The 17,268-nt window shown below is 42.1% G+C and overlaps 1 protein-coding gene across 1 annotated transcript in view; it reads right to left on the bottom strand.

Annotated features, from left to right (window-relative positions):
- kcng4a (potassium voltage-gated channel, subfamily G, member 4a) overlaps window positions 1-16,895 on the bottom strand; it is a 31,345-nt gene extending 14,450 nt beyond the window's left edge. The window contains exons 1-3 of the mRNA XM_034141204.1: window positions 16,667-16,895; window positions 11,603-12,351; window positions 10,861-11,502 (exon numbers count right to left, since the gene is read on the bottom strand). Coding sequence (XP_033997095.1) covers window positions 10,861-11,502; window positions 11,603-11,710 — 750 coding nt within the window. The 5' untranslated portion in view covers window positions 11,711-12,351; window positions 16,667-16,895. The remainder of the gene's footprint in view (window positions 1-10,860; window positions 11,503-11,602; window positions 12,352-16,666) is intronic.
- Between the last annotated feature and the right edge of the window lie 373 nt (window positions 16,896-17,268).

The raw sequence follows: 17,268 nt of genomic DNA on the forward strand, positions 1-17,268 counted from the left end.
GTCAACAATCACGGACCTCTACACTTGGAGACCTCCAAAATCGGGGCTGTCCAACTATCAAAACATGGAGGGATTTAAGGTATTCTGTCGCTGGCATTCTGAGCTCTTTATGCACATTTTCGGTTACACAGCATTTCTTCCAACTTTAACTGATGGAATAACTTACGCCCAGGGTGTAATAAAAGGTTAACAAAAAGGATGCCGCATGCTTGAGCTTTTAAGATTCATAAAATCTACATTAACGTTGACCAAACATAAAATACACACAACATTTAGACGAATGCATGAAGAACATTACCAGCTCATTTTGTTTTTGCCTGTCTTTAAGAAACGAGCAGTGTCCTCATACTGAACTACGAAATATGTTATGTGTCTCAGGTCAGAACAAATATTGTTCAATGTTGTTTGTCATAATACAAATTCTCCTCCAAAGAGAAACTCAACATTCCTTGGCAAACAATTTTTTAGCACAAAAACCACGTGTCCTTTACAATCCAGCTTATATTGGGATCACTGTATGTCATTATTTGTTAAATCAGGATACACAATAAATGATTAAGTTGTTTCAGCAAACTTCCACATTTTCTTTAGAACTGAATTTTTTTCTTTGTGGGCGAACAGCGTCACTGGTTTGTTGTGTTAAGTCTTATTTTGGCTTCACCAATAGGGTGCAGATTCAGCCCACTGGCCTTAAATCCTTATAAAGACACACTTTTCCTACACCTTTCTTTCCTTTTTGGCAGAACTTCACGACTACGAATGATGGCTGACATTTATTGAACTTTGTGTCCTTATTTGCTTTATTTTTAATGATGATCTTTAAAGAAGCACAAAGTAACTTGTAAAAAAAAAAAGGATGAATATCTGGGTATGTCCATTTTGCTTAAAAGGTCATAACGGTAATTTATCAAGCACAATGTAAACTGCGCAATCACTATTTCACTGTAACACAAACAGCCATCACTAAAACACCAGATGTAAGATGGTTATCCTCCATATTGTGCTCCTCTATGCTGTGCTGTGCTGTTCAATCCCTTTCTGGCAAGGTCTGGATAAACACCTCATACTTTGCTGTTCTCTCCCATAATCCCACTTGGCAGCCATACAGCACATCAGACAGGGGGAATACAGCTTGTAACCAGATAGGCCGCAATAGGCATGGTATCTGCTCCACACTGATACGGTCGAACGGCCCGCAGACATAAACACAGGAAATACATGTGAATACTAATTATTAGTGCATGTACATTCACACACATGGATTCAGTGATTTAATGGATGTTGGTAATTAGCATATAGTTCAATCATATAGAACCTCTTGTGGTTTGAAGCTGTTACAGATGGTATCTCTGCTATACAGTCAAAACCTGAGCAGCATTTTAAACATCTTGGACTTTTTGTATGACTCTTGATCACCTTGAATGGTCTATTTCACATTCCTGATGATAAGGTCATATGCAGCTGTAAGGTCAGCCCCCTAACTATGTTTGTGAGACATTATGAAAACCCCAATGGCCTCCAATGGGTTCACCACCCCTCTCTTCCTTTATGCATCTGCATTATCTTTCCTCTCATTTTACACTCCCTCTCCAGCTGCCAGCATGCCTAAAATCCTATTTACTTTATTTGACTTATACATGTAGTGGCTCTGACCGACTGCCAGCTTTAGTCCCGCACCGCTGAGCCAACATCATTTACAGACTTGGACACGTAGCTCCCTTTGTGTTCCTTAAAGGGAGGTGAAATGATGAGGAGGGGAAGATGGCACATGAAGAATGCATTTTTAATTTTGCCCCTGATGTAACACACTCCAACGAGGCTCATGATTGATGATGGTGCTTTGTCTTTTCGGCTCAGCAGATGTAGCCAGCTGACTCTGTGTATGGAAAGACAAAGAGAGCACTCGCGCACACACACTCCAACACACACACACACGCAGTTCTTTGCATCTCCTGTTATGTCACTACACATCCCAGGAATTGAATAACCTTAAATAAAATGATATACTGGGAGGACCTACAATACAATTGTATCACGCCAAGAGTATTCACTTCTTTCATACTGTTGGCAGTGTTGTTTTGAGCTGCAGGGGAAATTCATTCATGTTTTCAAAATCCAGATAGTAAAAAGTGTTGGACACCAAATCACAACTCCCCCTCAGAGACACAAAATGTGGATGCTTGCTTTGTGGATTCACATAATATAATTCTGCACAGTTTCAGAAGCAGCATACACGCATAAGCTGAAATTCTACTGAGATTTTATCTCAACCAACACTTTGAACTTTTCAAACTGAATCTCGCTGGAGCTGGACATTAGTGCAACACAACAGATAAGAGAACAAACTCTGCCTTAATTTGTGTGCTGGAGATATGACAAGCAGAACTATAATGGAAAATGTTTTCCTGCCTTTATCAGAATAATGTATACTGTATACGGCAAATGAGAAAACTCCCTGGGGTCATTAGATTAACAGCTCTGTAGTCTGTCTGTAAATGACCTTACATGGAGAGTGAATACAGATTTTACTATGTCTAAAACATATCTTCCTTACTTGTCAAACACCCAGGAAAATTGCAGTCCCCATTCTTTAAAAATAACTCTGTGATCATATCATTAATGACTATCCTTAGTTTTGCATTTCAATTACACTGAGAATTGGATTCCAGATAGTGATTGGTTTCAGGTTATTATTATCACCGCAGCTCTGTTGAACAAGACGGCGATTGAAGATCATTTGACGGACTCGATGTTACACATTATTACAAAATGACTTTATCTTAATGAAATTAGCTTTTGTAATGTAATATGGTGTATGCTGTGCCATGGACAATTTATCTCACCCATCCTCTTTAACCTCTGCAGCGAATTTGCTGTCACTATCACAAATAACTATTAGGTTTCCCAGTGTTCATGTTGTTTATTTATTTTAATCGTTTATTTGGTAGGGACATTGCACATTAAAGGTGGGGTAGGTAATTTTGGAGAAACCAGCTTGAGTGCGCTAGAATTTGAAAATACACAGCCGGAAAAAATCTGCCACTTCCTTCAGACTTCCTTACAGAGCCCCTCCTCCAACACACACAAACGCGCACATGACCAATGAGGGCACGAGATAAGTTTGTGCACAGATGGAAGGCTGACAGGCAGGTAGGCCCAGAGTTCCCGTTAGCCGGTAATTACCGGACTATGACTGGTAAAATATGCTGAAGACCGGCAAATCTAAATCTCTCTGGTCAAAATGTCCGGTCAAAATAGTTTTCCCTTAACGCAATACCGCATCAGTTGCGCCACTTATGTGACAGACAAGAATAGTATGTGACAGACAAAAATAGTCAATTCTAATGTCTAACACTTAATGTGGAGAAGGAGATGTCCTGTATGGGTTGATTGTGCGTTGATCTGTTGGTAATGCCTCGGGGTTCCGGTGGGCATGTAAACAAATGCATAATGCTGCGCTATACTTTGTGGCCTCACCCGGTTGCATAGCGACGCTTATTGTTTAGGTGTCTTTTAATAAGCAGTTAGTCATATCATTAGCTAGAACTAGCTAGATCAGATCGATATGGACATAAACGCGAGTAAAGTCTAATCTGACGGGAGAGAGAGATCAGCTGCTGCTGACGAGTCGACACGCAGCTCTGCATGATCCCCTGCAGCGGTGAGCTGAGCAAAACACACTTCAGGTTAGAACATCACACTTAGCTATTTTAATTACCTCTCAAACTACCTAAACTAGTTATAGATATGTTTAGTTTTACTGTCGGGTCACTCATTACTGGATCCGCGAGCTGCATGATACTGACGGGCTGTCAGGAGAAGGAGAGAGCGCTCCGTTTATTATTCCCGCATTTTTGTAAGTTACTGTACACTTTTGAATAATGTAGTTAATCTACTATAATTAGTTTGTTTAATATCGAATCATATCAATTTGTTTTAAAGCTCAATAAATAACAAAGAAGACCTTTGACCGGCACTTTTCTACTTTTGTCCGGAAGATTTCAACTTTAACGGACATGTTGACCGGCAAAAAAATATTCTAACGGGAACTCTGGGTAGGCCATCCAGTTATTTTAGCTGGGCCGGCTAAAATGATTGGTCGTGCTTTTTACAGTACTACGGCTTCCACAGATGACATTTTTTAATGGATTTTTTGTCAAAGCACTTAAAATATTCATTGCTATCGGGATGTTCAGAACATTCCATGGCATATAACAAAAAGTGTATCTCGAGCCGGTAAATGTGCCAAGCGTAAATATGCCGGATTTAGCTTTGAGCTACTTTCCATCCGCAGTCCCTCACATAAAACATTAAGAACATGACATTTACAAACATAGCAAATACAAATACATAAAATGCAAGAAAAGTGCAAGAGTAAGAGTAGAATACCCAAGTATATATGACATGGCAATACAATATAGCAGCATCGATACATAAAGTGCAAGAGACTTCTGCCTGTGTTTAGACAGCAGCAGAAGACATGCACGTAGTACAACATGCTTGGTTTAATCCTGATCCAACAAAACCTTGTTTTCCAGTGATTGGCAAAATATTTGACAACAAAAAAGGTTGTTTTTATAGCTTGTTAAGATCACAGAATTAAACTGTTGTCCCCATGATGAAAAGCTTTGCTGAGCATCTATTTATTTGTTCAGATGAGGGAAAAACATGAAAATAAGAGAAATCTAAAAAAAGATATCTGTATTTATGATCTATCTGGCCTTATAGTTATTAATAGACAGTTTGATCTCTCCAAGAGAAAATAAATGTTATAATGAATCTATATAATAGTCAATTCTTTGTTTAGTTGTATAACATCCCATATATTTATTGAACAATAATTCTGTGCTAATTGCTGTCTTTAAAAATAATATGACTAGTTTCTCAAATAAGTTATGAATGCATGTATGCTCTGCTTACTGTACAGTATGTGAGTCACCTCCTCCTTCTGTACCCAGGTGATATTGCCTCGTCTTAAAACTCGGAGCATCTCCTCGGGGAGGAAAGATGAAGGACAGGGAGGATAGAAAGGAGTCTTCAGGGCTGGTTTATTGTTTACTTCCTCCCCTCTTACTTTGTTCTCTTGTTATCTTACACTCCTTCTCCATGACCCAGACTTCTCATGCTACCGCTCTAATGCATAAAGGAACACCTTATCCCCGCTTCAGGCGTCACAAGAGACACATTATCTCTGTCTCACTCCGTGTCTCTTTCAATTTCTTTTTTTGTCTCATAAAAGAACAGCCATCAGCCCTCTCTTTAATCACTTGTCCAGGCAGTTAGATGTCCAGGCTATACTTGAGAACAAGGTCAATCAGAAAACGTATCAAAACCCACAAACTGAAGCTGAAGTCATGCAATCTTCTACTCAACAGTCGCTTTCTGGTGACTTGTGATTGATGCCCTAGGACGTAATTATTGAACAGCAAATCCCTCTCCAATTCATGGCATTAAGAGCATAAAACGGCCACTTGAATTACTCCCCAGGCCAGAATATGACTGAATTAGGGAAGGGAGAGCAAATCTGATGAGGCTGTCTAAAAATACTCCATCATCCGGCGTAAATATAAGAGGCATGAATCTGAGCGACACTTTGATTTATAGTGTCCGCGGTAAATGCATGGAAATTAATTCAGAGAAAATGTCTGCTTTGCTGAAAAGTTATAATCTGAAATAATGTAGATAGAAAGTCAATGTCCTTTGGTGTATGTCATTGGAACAGAAACCGTATGTAGACTCAGGCAGGGTACCAATGTGTGCTGAGACCTGCTGCTTTCCGGAGAGATTTAAAATACTGTATATACCCTGTTCTTTCCAATCTAAACACTGATGCTATCCTCCCAGAGATGACCGGGGTCAGCGCTGGGTCAGGACAGTAGTCACTGTGGAAATGTGTCTCATCAACTATTGGATATTGCCATCGCAATGTGAGATGTTCATGGTAAAGAGAGAAAACACACACACACAGCAATTTTTTTTTCTTTCTCACAATTAACTTCAGGAGCAGGGCCACGCCTCAACCACACCTCTCATCACCTGCTAAGATACATATACCGTCAATACATCCTGCCTCGTTTGTCCCAGTTCACACAAACTACCCTTCCCTTTTCCCTTCTATTCACCCATTCCCCTTCCTACCACATCCTTATCTGTGAGGATATATTCTAACGCTGTGAGAATGGGTCTGCGGAGAGCATTTCTCTGCGATCCCAACTTGTCTATTACCAACGTTCAGGGAGCTCTATGCAAGTCACTGGGACTCCCTGATAGTTGAAAATCGACGCTAAAGGGCCCCCCACTGAGTTTGATGGTGACGCCAAGGGATCCTGACATAACGTCACTATAGGACAAGTTGGGAGTGAGAATGTGTTGCTTATCTACATCCCTTCATCCCCCTATTCATCCCTCCATTCATCCCTCCCTACATCCCTTCATCCATTCATCCCTCCATCCCTCCCTACATCCCTTCATCCGTTCATCCATCCATCCCTCCCTACATCCCTTCATCCGTTCATCCCTTCTTCCCGACATCCATTCATTCCTACATCCCTTCATCCATTCATCCCTTCACCCCTCCTTCCCTATATCCCTTCATCCCTACCTACATCCCTTTCTACATTCTTTCCCCGTGACCATTCATCCCTCCATATATCCCTCATCCCTCTCTCCCCTCATGCCCTACGTACCTCCAACCATCCGTTCTGCCTATCTCCCCTTATCTATTTAATCTGGCACATACTTTTGTCTCATTCCATGTACCATCTGGGTGGCTCGATTCAGATCGGGCAGAAATACGCCTGTTACGGAACCCCCCCAACCTGAGTCCCCCTCTTCCTGGACTTCAGTTTTACCTCCAGACCGGCCTGACAGTTATCCATCTTCACCTTCCTCCACTTACATTCAATATCTCCTGTAAAAGTATATTTAACCAACATATTGTTGTTGCGTGGTCCTTGCTAGTGAATTAGTTATTATTTGTGATTATCGCAAGGTAGCTAACTAGATTTCCAGAAAGATGACTTCCCAATTTCCCCTTTTTCCAATCTGTGATGTTCACATGACATTTGACATTTTAGTTTTGGTAACTCACTTGATGACATTCACGGAATACTCTATTCATGTGATTGTGAGGTCATAATGCTGTTTAAAATGTTAACACATGGTAACATCCTTTTAATCAGGAAAATTATGCCAAACAATCTCCCCAGGTAGTTTCTAGCAGATCTAATAAGCCACCAACTTTTTGACTCCATAATTCTATATACATATTTTAAGCATCTATTTGCATTCAAGAAACACATCTTGTGCTTCCCGTCAACTTGTTGCAACTGTTCACAGCTGGAGGGAATAAGAGTGGCTCCAGGATGATATGGATATGTTTAACGTAAAGAGCAGAGCACTTACAAAGTGGAAAGATACACACCCACAGCAGGGGGTGTAGGAATGACAGTGTTGTTGTTTTTCTATCAGGAGTAATGAAACCGAGCCGTATGATAAAGGCTCCCCCCAAAGCATTCAGTTCATAGTGATATACTGTTTGATAGTAAGGATCAACTGAGGACGGCAGAAACACATTACAAAGATATACACAGAGGGGAGCAGGAGGAGGGGGGAAATGAAGCACTGTTTATCTCTTGCCTTTTTTTCCCACCAGCATCTCATCCATTCCCCCTTTTTAATTATCTTACCAAAACATTAACTTCACTTCATCTCTCATGCTCTCTCAGATATATCCAGTATTTGTTGTTTTCCTAAACCGATAAGAGACAGAAACAAACAGGGGCCATGTGAATTAAAGATGACAGGAGTCCTGCAGCTCCTGCTTGGCTGGGCTAGCCAGACAGTGTGGATGGAGTTCAGGAGCCGAACACACAAGACTGGTCTGACACCCAGGAGCATGCAGAGACAACACATGAACACAGCAGATGGAGTTGTTTACTTTTCGAAGGAGCTGCCATCCTATTTCCAAGAATTACCCCAAATGTCCTTACAACCTGCAATGTCCTCGAAAGGTTGGGAGACAACACACACACACACACACACACACACACACACACACACACACACACACACACACACACACACACACACACACACACACACACACACACACACACACACACACACACACACACACACACACACACACACACACACACACACCGAGCCGTCTGCTAGAAACTACCTGGGGAGATTGTTTGGCGTAATTTTCCTGATTAAAAGGATGTTAGCATGTGTTAACATTTTAAACAGCATTATGACCTCAAAATCACAGTTGAATAGAGTATTCCGTGAATGTCATCAAGTGAGTTACCAAAACTAAAATGTCAAATGTCATTATGTGAACATCACAGATTGGAAAAAGGGGAAATTGGGAAGTCATCTTACTGGAAAGCTAGTTAGCTACCTTGCGATATTCAAAAATAATAACTAGTTCACTAGCAAGGACCACGCAACAACAATATGTTGGTTAAATATACTTTGTGTGTGTGCGTGTGTGTGTGTGTGTGTGTGTGTGTGTGTGTGTGTGTGTGTGTGTGTGTGTGTGTGTGTGTATGTGTGTAAAAGTGAGAGGAGTCCCATGACTGCTACAGTGTTCCTGGGTGATTTACAAGCCACATTTCCATCAAGAAATACAATCTCTTTGCAATCCCGCAACACTTGTATTGTGTCTCTGTCTAAATATCTGGGCGCTTTCTGCCTCCCGCTGTATATCTGATCCTTTTGTTATGTACCTTGTCACTGCTGTCAGCAAACAGAACATACATCTACAGGAGCTTCTGATTCCACTGTAACCATAGGACCATTCTTAGAGATATGATACAGGCTGTAAAAGGTCCATATCTAAGTCCTGCACGTTGACAGCATGAATCAGAACCAGAGTCTCTGTCCAATCCTGTCCATCTGTGTTCCTCTGACTGACACCAACGGCTGGCCTCCCCCCTGGCAGCGAGCTCCACTCATCAAGCATTCTGCAACCGGCACTCCTCAGCCTCACTAAACTCTCCAACATCACCCTCCTACACAATATCCTTTGGCTGACTGTGACTGCTCATAATAAAATCAATACAGGGGCGCTGCTGCTGATGACTTCTCAACATCTGTTGAACAGGTATGTGCAGTTTTCATGCAGCACAAACATAGAACACATATACATACTATTTATTATTCAAGGGCACCATTCGATAAGATGGAAAACGTTTTAGTTGTGTGAAGATAAAATGTTCCCCTGCAGGTGAAAAAGTATATGTAATAAGGAAACGCATCATAAATGAAAAGTGTTTGTTCTGCAGTAAGATATTAGTTCAAAAGATAAATAAAACTCGAGAGTAAATGTGTGCAAAATTCTGAGAGAGCCATGTCGGTTACAGTGGATGAGATCATTACTATTGAATGTGCATGTGACTGCCAGTGCTTCTATGTGTGTGCAATTTATTGCGAGTGTGATTTGCACAATTGTGTGTGTGCGCAAGTTTTTGGTTTGAGCAGTGGCGAGCCGTGACTTTTATACCTAGGCCTTCTGACCCCCACCCCTTCCCTGAAGAAAAAAAAAGAAAAAAAAAAGAGTTATTCACAGCGTATACTTACTTCAGCGGAATATCAAACAACGGCCCGGGGTGCAAAACGCATCAATGAAAGCGACCCTCTACCACACAAAACAACACCTGTAAATAACCCAATTTGTGTTCTTTGAACGGATATTGCATTGTGTTTGTTACTTTCGTTGCAGTTGTATGTCTTAAGTGTAATTTGGCATGCTTTTATTTTGAAGGCGAGTTTACGCTGTTGACAGGAAGTTGTTGTTGCTAAGGAAACAAGAAAAGCTTCACAGCGGGCGGAACTTGTCATAAAGTCCGCGATAACAAAACCCACCCATTTAGAGGGAAGATATGATTGGTCAATTGTACTGTCATTTGACATTACTCTCTCATTGAGTTACTATAGCGGGCCCTCTGTGAATTTACAGCAGGACCACCAAGGCTGAAGGAGCTTCTTTCATTTAACCCTTCACATTCAAACAGAAACGGAACAGGCAGATTCGAAGGATTTATTTATTTGGAAATGTTATTTTAAATACAATTAAATCAAGTTATTTTGGTAAAACTAATGAAAAATATAACTATAAACATTTAAAAAAAAAAATGTTTTTAAATATTATTTTGTAGAATATCTTAGGCCCTTAGAGAGGGCCTAGAGGGCCCTGATGGCTCGCCACTGGGTTTGAGGTACAGTAAGCCAGTTTTATTATTCCCCAGTGTTTACTGACAGATACTGGACAGGCCTCAGTGAGCAGTTCTGGCTTCATTATCCCACGTTGCTACGGGTAGAGAAAGAAAAGGACATGCACAACAACACACACACACACACACACACACACAGCAGCAGCATCCCACAGGGATATTTAAGAGGGTGCCACAACAGGGAGTTTAATATTTGCGAATATTTAAGACCACATTTTTGCAGCATCAGAATGTCTCCCACGATCTGAAATGAATAAAACATGACTCTCGCAACAAACACTGGCATAAGGGTGATACGATTCAATGTTAATTTCCAGGAAACAAAGTTAGTGTTGGAGATGATGAGCATCCAGTTTGTCATGTTAAGTTATGAGCACCTCTGTTGCTTCATGGTGACTTTGTCTTTGAGCAAGGGAGAACTGTAAGAATTGACAGCTGTAATCCGTCACACCACTCATGATAAATCTCGCTGACAGTCGCTGTAGGCATCCCAGTAAAAAAACGTACATTTATAGGCCCTATTACAGTTTAAGGATTATAATTGAATTTTTAGTATCTGTTTGACTTTGGTTCAGAGCCCTGTGCTCCTTTCAGAACATTAAAACACTATTTCACTCACCCTTTCCTCCTCCTCTCTGAGGTCCGGCATGGTGCTGATACACAAGCTGATGACCGTCACTGCGACCATGATGACTGACAGGCAGGCAAAGATCTTTCCTGGTATGCCAGACTGCGGATTCTCCACCATATCTCTCAGCCAGTTCATCACCTTCCGGTATCTGGTCTCTTCCACCGGTATACGCTGCATGGCGTTCCTCTGCCTGCACTCCTCCTCGTAGCGTTCCAGCTCGTTCATCTCCTCAATGCGCGTGTACATCTTCCTCTTGCAGCAGCGCTCCATGTACGTCAATTCCACCCCCCAGTAGGTGAGCTCATCGTGCAGGGAGAGGACGCACATCTCCCGCAGAATGCGCAATTTACCCGCAGCCAGGAAGTTGAGGATGACCCTGAAGGCAGATGGCGAGCGATCGAAGAAGAACTCCTTGCAGGCTTCGTCATAGTCGTCGCAGACGCTGGCGATGTCCTCAGGAGACCGGCAGCCACAGAGGCGTCCAAGGCGTGTGAGGGGGAACTGCTCCAGGGTGGTCCAGGGGAAGGTGTAGCGGTTTCCCCCTACGTTGATCACCGCCAACAGGGCGTGGTCGATGGACACCAGGTCCTCCGGCCGACGGATTAATTGAGCCCTCTGGTAGTACACACCCTGGAGAGTGGACAATGAAAAGGTGACATTTTGACAACTTATTTGATACAATTCTTCAATTTATTTTTATATTTGATTGTAGTAAAAGTCGTACTCATACCTTGATGGTCTCAGTCTCGGGGATCTCTGTGAAGATGCGGTCGAAACTGCTGTCATCACTGAGGGACAGATTACTGAAGTCATGGTTGGCGTTGCTGATGATGGGCATTGCAGCATCTGGAAAGCTCGCTGCTCCGGACTGGGCAGCTCAGACCAGGTAACGACGGCAGAACGAGTCTACAGATTGCTCCAGGCCAACTTTCTGGCCTCAGGAAACAGCAGTCCTTTCCTTAATCACAACCTCCAACAGCTCACGTCAAAGCTTGCACATGAGAAAAGAGATCCTGCCACAGCCCAGGTCTATTGTAGACGAGCAGATCATAAACATTTCTGTATCTTTCAGTCCTTTTGGCCTCAGAGCCCTTCATAACAAGATGTTCTCCAATGACAGATAAGATATGGCTTTGGCTTCCAACCAACAAAGGAAAAACACAGAAAAGGAGAGGAACGAAGAGTACCAGGAATCCTTTTGTCACATTTGAACGTGGGTGAGTTTTGACATTTCCATCAGAGGTCTTGAATAGACAGCGTATCACGTTTCAGCATCAGGTCAGTGGGTAATCCCGGTCTGTAGTGAGAGTCTGGAAAAGGAGAGCCCTGATAGAGAGTGGGTTAGGATTGATCAGTGGCTGAAAGCTGCAGAGGATGAGCTGGATGAGTCAATGAGGTGTCCTGGGACTGTGCAGGATCCTCAGTGTTGCTGCAGCAGGATTAGGGAGGACCTGGAGACGCAGTGGCATCATGCAGCCACTGAGAGAGAAAGAGAAATGTCAGAATGGAGCTATGAGAATGTCTGAGGTTTAGACGTGACAAAGGCTAGGAAAGAGATGTGTGCAAAGACAAAAAAGGGTGAGGAAGAGATAGTACACCTCAATGAGACTCCAGTACTGTAGGCTCCACCCTCCTCTTTCACTTCATCCCAGTCACACATCAGATCTGCTGCTATAAATGGCCAGTATGGTCAGCACACAACTTGATCAGATAGTTATGGTATTTAGACTCAACATCCAATACAGCCAGCATGGATGGTTTATTTAGTATGGGTATTTAAAAGTCTAAAGATTAAGCAGAAAAGAACATTCAGGTCTGTGGTGTTATTCACACTCAGACTGAGTTTTGGTCGCTGTAAATGGGCAGAGATCCGAGCAACAGAGGGTCCAAAATGTTTTTCTTGGCACTACAATTGCCCTGAAACTTGTTGGCATCATTAGATGTTACAGTTGCCCAGAATGGTCCGCTGAGTATCAAAGCCTTAAATAGTTGTGGCTAATATCAAGCTGGGTCCTCTTATCACAGTATTTGTCATTTATTATGTGAATAACTCATAGTTCGTTATGTTCCTTTTGCAGAGTTACATACAAAAATACCAGCTGCCAGCATATAAAGAAGTAAGAACTGCAACAACAAAAAAAGGACAATAGACCTTTTCCACAGCTGACAGTAGCCGCGTTCACACCGCGTACTTTGCAGTACTTAGTGCCGGCACTTAGTGCCCCGGCACTTATTACCCCAGGGCACTGAGTACCAATCGCGTTCACACCGGAGTACTTTTCCCTGAGGGAAGATTACGCAAATGAGCCGCTGACGTCACTTCGTCTTCTTCTGCTTTGGGTTTACTGGCAGGCTGCAAACAACTTCATGGTGTATACTGCCACCCGAAGTCCCCGGCCGGAAGTCCCCGGAGTTGGGGACTGGCTTCAGTAGAAGCTGCTGGGACTCCCAGCAGCGTCTACTGAAGCCTTCCGAGTAAATCGCCAGAACGCCAACACCTCCTCATCACTCCACCGCTCCCATGTTTTTTTTTGTGTTGCCATAAGTTAGTCTCTGTCCATTGGTGCGCGGGGCGAATGCTAATGCTTACAATGCTAATGCCACAAATACAATGGCGGCTTCACAAAACTTTTCAAAGTTTTACGGGGCGTGGTTTGCAATTCGCCCAGCCAATCAGAACTGGGGCACCTTTTCCCCCCAGGATAGTACCAACTCTCTAGCAGGCACTAAAAATGGGGGTAAAAGTTCCCGGCACTAAGTACTGTTTTTGGTGTGAACGCCACATAAGGGGTACTAACGGAACCAAAGGGGAAAAGTACGGGGAAAAGTACGGGGAAAAGTACTCCGGTGTGAACGCGGCTATTGTGATGGTCATAGTAGAAAAAGCACAGGCTGCATTCCAGTAAGCCATTGTTGATGCTATCAATTTCACTTGTGTCTGGGCTGCTATGACATGTCAATGCATACCTTTTTGTGGTGTGTTTTGATCTATAGATATAATACTTTGTGTGAGTGGCAGCACAATCAACCAGCTTGACAACCATCTGAGATGAAAGCCACTCTGTGAGGCAGTGGGTGAGAATGGTTTTAGTATTGAGTGGTTTGGTGGCAAAGGATGAAAGAATAAGACCCCGGTTGAAACAGCTGGAATTATCCTTAGAGACTCATTGTTCCTTTCTTCTTGTATCTAGCTTCTCCCGATAAAGCTGACTTACATTTGGGTGGCTACCCTGTGATTTTCTCTTGCCAGCTTTTTTTGTGAAAAAAAAACTGAGAGATTTTCTACACAAGAATCTCTAAGGACAATTACAGACTTTTCTACTTGTTTCTAAATACATATTCAGGTACCTGAGGTCCAAGTACCAATACCACACTGTGAAAATACACCACTAAAATGTAAAGTCTTGCATTCAAAACCTCACTTATATAAAAGTATGTCATTGAGTTTTTCTTGCAATAATACTGCTGAATTCATGTTTTTGTTGAATGTTGCTGCTGTAGTTCTTTTTGAGGAGTTAAATCTACGGCCATGTATCGTATTCTAAAATAATCCTCATATTTCTGTATCGTCAGAAAATCCAATGAGAACCATATATCACTTAATATTTAACTTTTCATGAGCTAAGAAATACAGCCATAGTTTCAGCTTTGTTATGATGCCAAGTTATGCTGTGTGCTGCTATAGGCTTAGACTGTTGGGAAGCTCACCTTTCTCCTCTCTACTTTATCAGTGGTGTAAAGTAACTAAGTAGATTTACTCAAGTACTTGTTTTTGTAAATATAACATTCACATTCACATTTATTTGTTTTCCATTTGAATTGTCTATGTCGATGTTCCATTTTTTCCCAAGTAATTGATAGGTTTCTCAAGAAGTTTTGCCTGGTCCACTGCGAGGATCTAAGGACAGGGGGTGACATATGCTGTACACTTTGTAAAGCCCCTCCGGACAAATGTGTAATTTGTAATAGTGGCCTAAATAAACTAAATGTTATTGATCAATTGATTAAGATCAATGGCGTTGAGTAAAAAGGACAATATTTATCTTTAAGATGTAGTGGAATAGTGGTAAAAAGTTGTATAACATATAAAATGCTCAAGTAAAGTCATAGCACATCTCATTTGAACCTAAGTAGAGTATTTGAATATATGTAAAGTTACATTCCACCACTGGCAGGCACCCATACAACACTCATCTGTCACTGTGACCAGCTGTGACTCACAGCCCTGAAGGTGTCCTGTAAGACGAATACAGAGTCTAACAGGCCTGTGGGTGTGTCATAAGTACAGTAGCACTACATCTTCTGCTCACTACAGCTTATATAGAGCAGGAATATTATCATCAGTATTGCGATTATTCTGCTCATTGACTATTTACAGTTGTACCCACAGGCTTATTGAATGTGTAACTGGACAGCAGCGACAGTTTGAAGCATTGGGCCGCACCAATAGGCTTCACTTATTCAGATCCAGGAGAATAGGATCCTGTACAGGAGGAACCAATAAATCACCTTTGTCACAAGGGCTGTGCTTCATTTCCATCTCACAGGGTGGAGGAGAGAGCATGATAAAGTATTTATTAATCGATTTGTATTCCCTGTGAATGTGGCCGTCTTTTCGCGGTGGGAAATTTAATTGAGGGAGGTGTTTCCAGCAGAACACGGGTGTTATCAGCTTTGCTGTACCTCCCCCTGTTCTCCGCTGGACACAAGTAATAGACTGTGAAGCGAGGATAACAGAGGAAGTGGAGAGTAAACTTGCTTTTTTTTATTTTATAATTGGAGTTTAATAACATGTGAAGGTGGAACGTTTTGCAAGATTCATTTACTTCGAACAAATATACATTTAAAAAGTACTTAGTTAGTCCTGGCGAAGAAGAGTGGTTGAAATATGTTGACTTGTTAATGATTTAACCACTAAAATAAAGGTTCTTTAATAATACCCATCCTTATTGTTGATCGCCATCCTGCTTTTTCCACTTTTTCCAAGAGCACCAAGCACACTTTTCATTTACAGTTGAGTAACCAGTCAAAATAGTATGGAACTAAACTTTGCTTCTTTGATTTTTTAATATGTTTTTGTTATATTGTACTGTCCTCTGCAAATTGCCCCCTCAGCAGTCTATATTAATTTGATTGAAATTTCAAATAAAATCACATTTTAAGTTTTATATGGGCACATACAAATATCAAATCAATTCTCTTTCCTACATGTCTTTATGTTTCTATGTACATATTTAGTTTGTGATTGAATCATGCATTCAGTCTGAGAGCTTATATTATATTCATAGGCAAGTCAACTGCATTTGCCAGAAGCTAGTAGAGAGCATCGTCTCTTATGGATTCTCCGTCTCCCTCTCTCTCAACTTGAAAAAAGAAACACACACACACACACACACACACACACACACACACACACACACACACACACACACACACACATACACATACACAGGGACTATCTTCCCTTATCAAGCTTCGACCTACGATTGGTTAATAATGGGCAATGAATGTGCTTCTCATGAACTAATAGTGTTTCTATGATGAAGTAAATAGAAAACATAAAATGGGACACCTTAAGTCAAAGTCAAATGTTATTAAAGGGCACCATTACACCCCTTCCTATATTACCATTATTGCTTTCTCATTTTGCTAAATCAAATTATCTTTATTATTCTACTGTATTTGTGGAGATGAAAAGAAAACGGCATTCCTTATTTTAAGTAGTGGGACAACATTACAACTTCAGACAAATACCCAGCTTCAAACCCCCAGTAACTTATGAAGTGCATCTTACCATCCTGAGCCCGGCACACGTCCCTCATAACGGCCAAATCAGCTCGCTGTGAAATCCCTGTGCCGCCTTGCAGTCCCTCCGATCATTCAACACTAAATCAGGGTGTCAGCGATCATTCCCAACCGCCACATGTTGTAATAATAACAGCTATACCTCTCCGGCTTCCCCATCATCCGAGCCGGTGCAGGGCGCGCACGGAGTCTGAACATACCAGAGATGGAAGCGGGTACAGGTCTGGTGCGCTGAAAAGTGTCCCGTTACAGCTCGGTTAGTGGCGCTGCAGGAGGAGGAGGAGGAGGAGGGGGAGGAGCAGGGGAGGGGGGGAGCCGGAGCCGCGGTGCACAACACAGGAGAGTTCAAGTTTGCGTAAAGGTGACACAAATGACCAGGAGTAGCCTATGTGAGTGTCTGAGCTCCAGATTAGACAAAGGTGGCATTTTACCAAAAATGGGCAGAGAGTGTGCACTCGACTTCTCTTCTTTCCTTTTAGATAATCTGAAATTCAAGGACACTGAGGAGATGCTCTCAACCATGTTTCCTGCCCTGATCGCTTCACGCGCAACAGGGGGCGCGGTTACCTCCCCATTACCGTACAAGCAAGT

This window comes from Trematomus bernacchii, unplaced genomic scaffold (assembly GCF_902827165.1).
Source record: "Trematomus bernacchii unplaced genomic scaffold, fTreBer1.1, whole genome shotgun sequence".
NCBI lineage: Eukaryota > Metazoa > Chordata > Actinopteri > Perciformes > Nototheniidae > Trematomus > Trematomus bernacchii.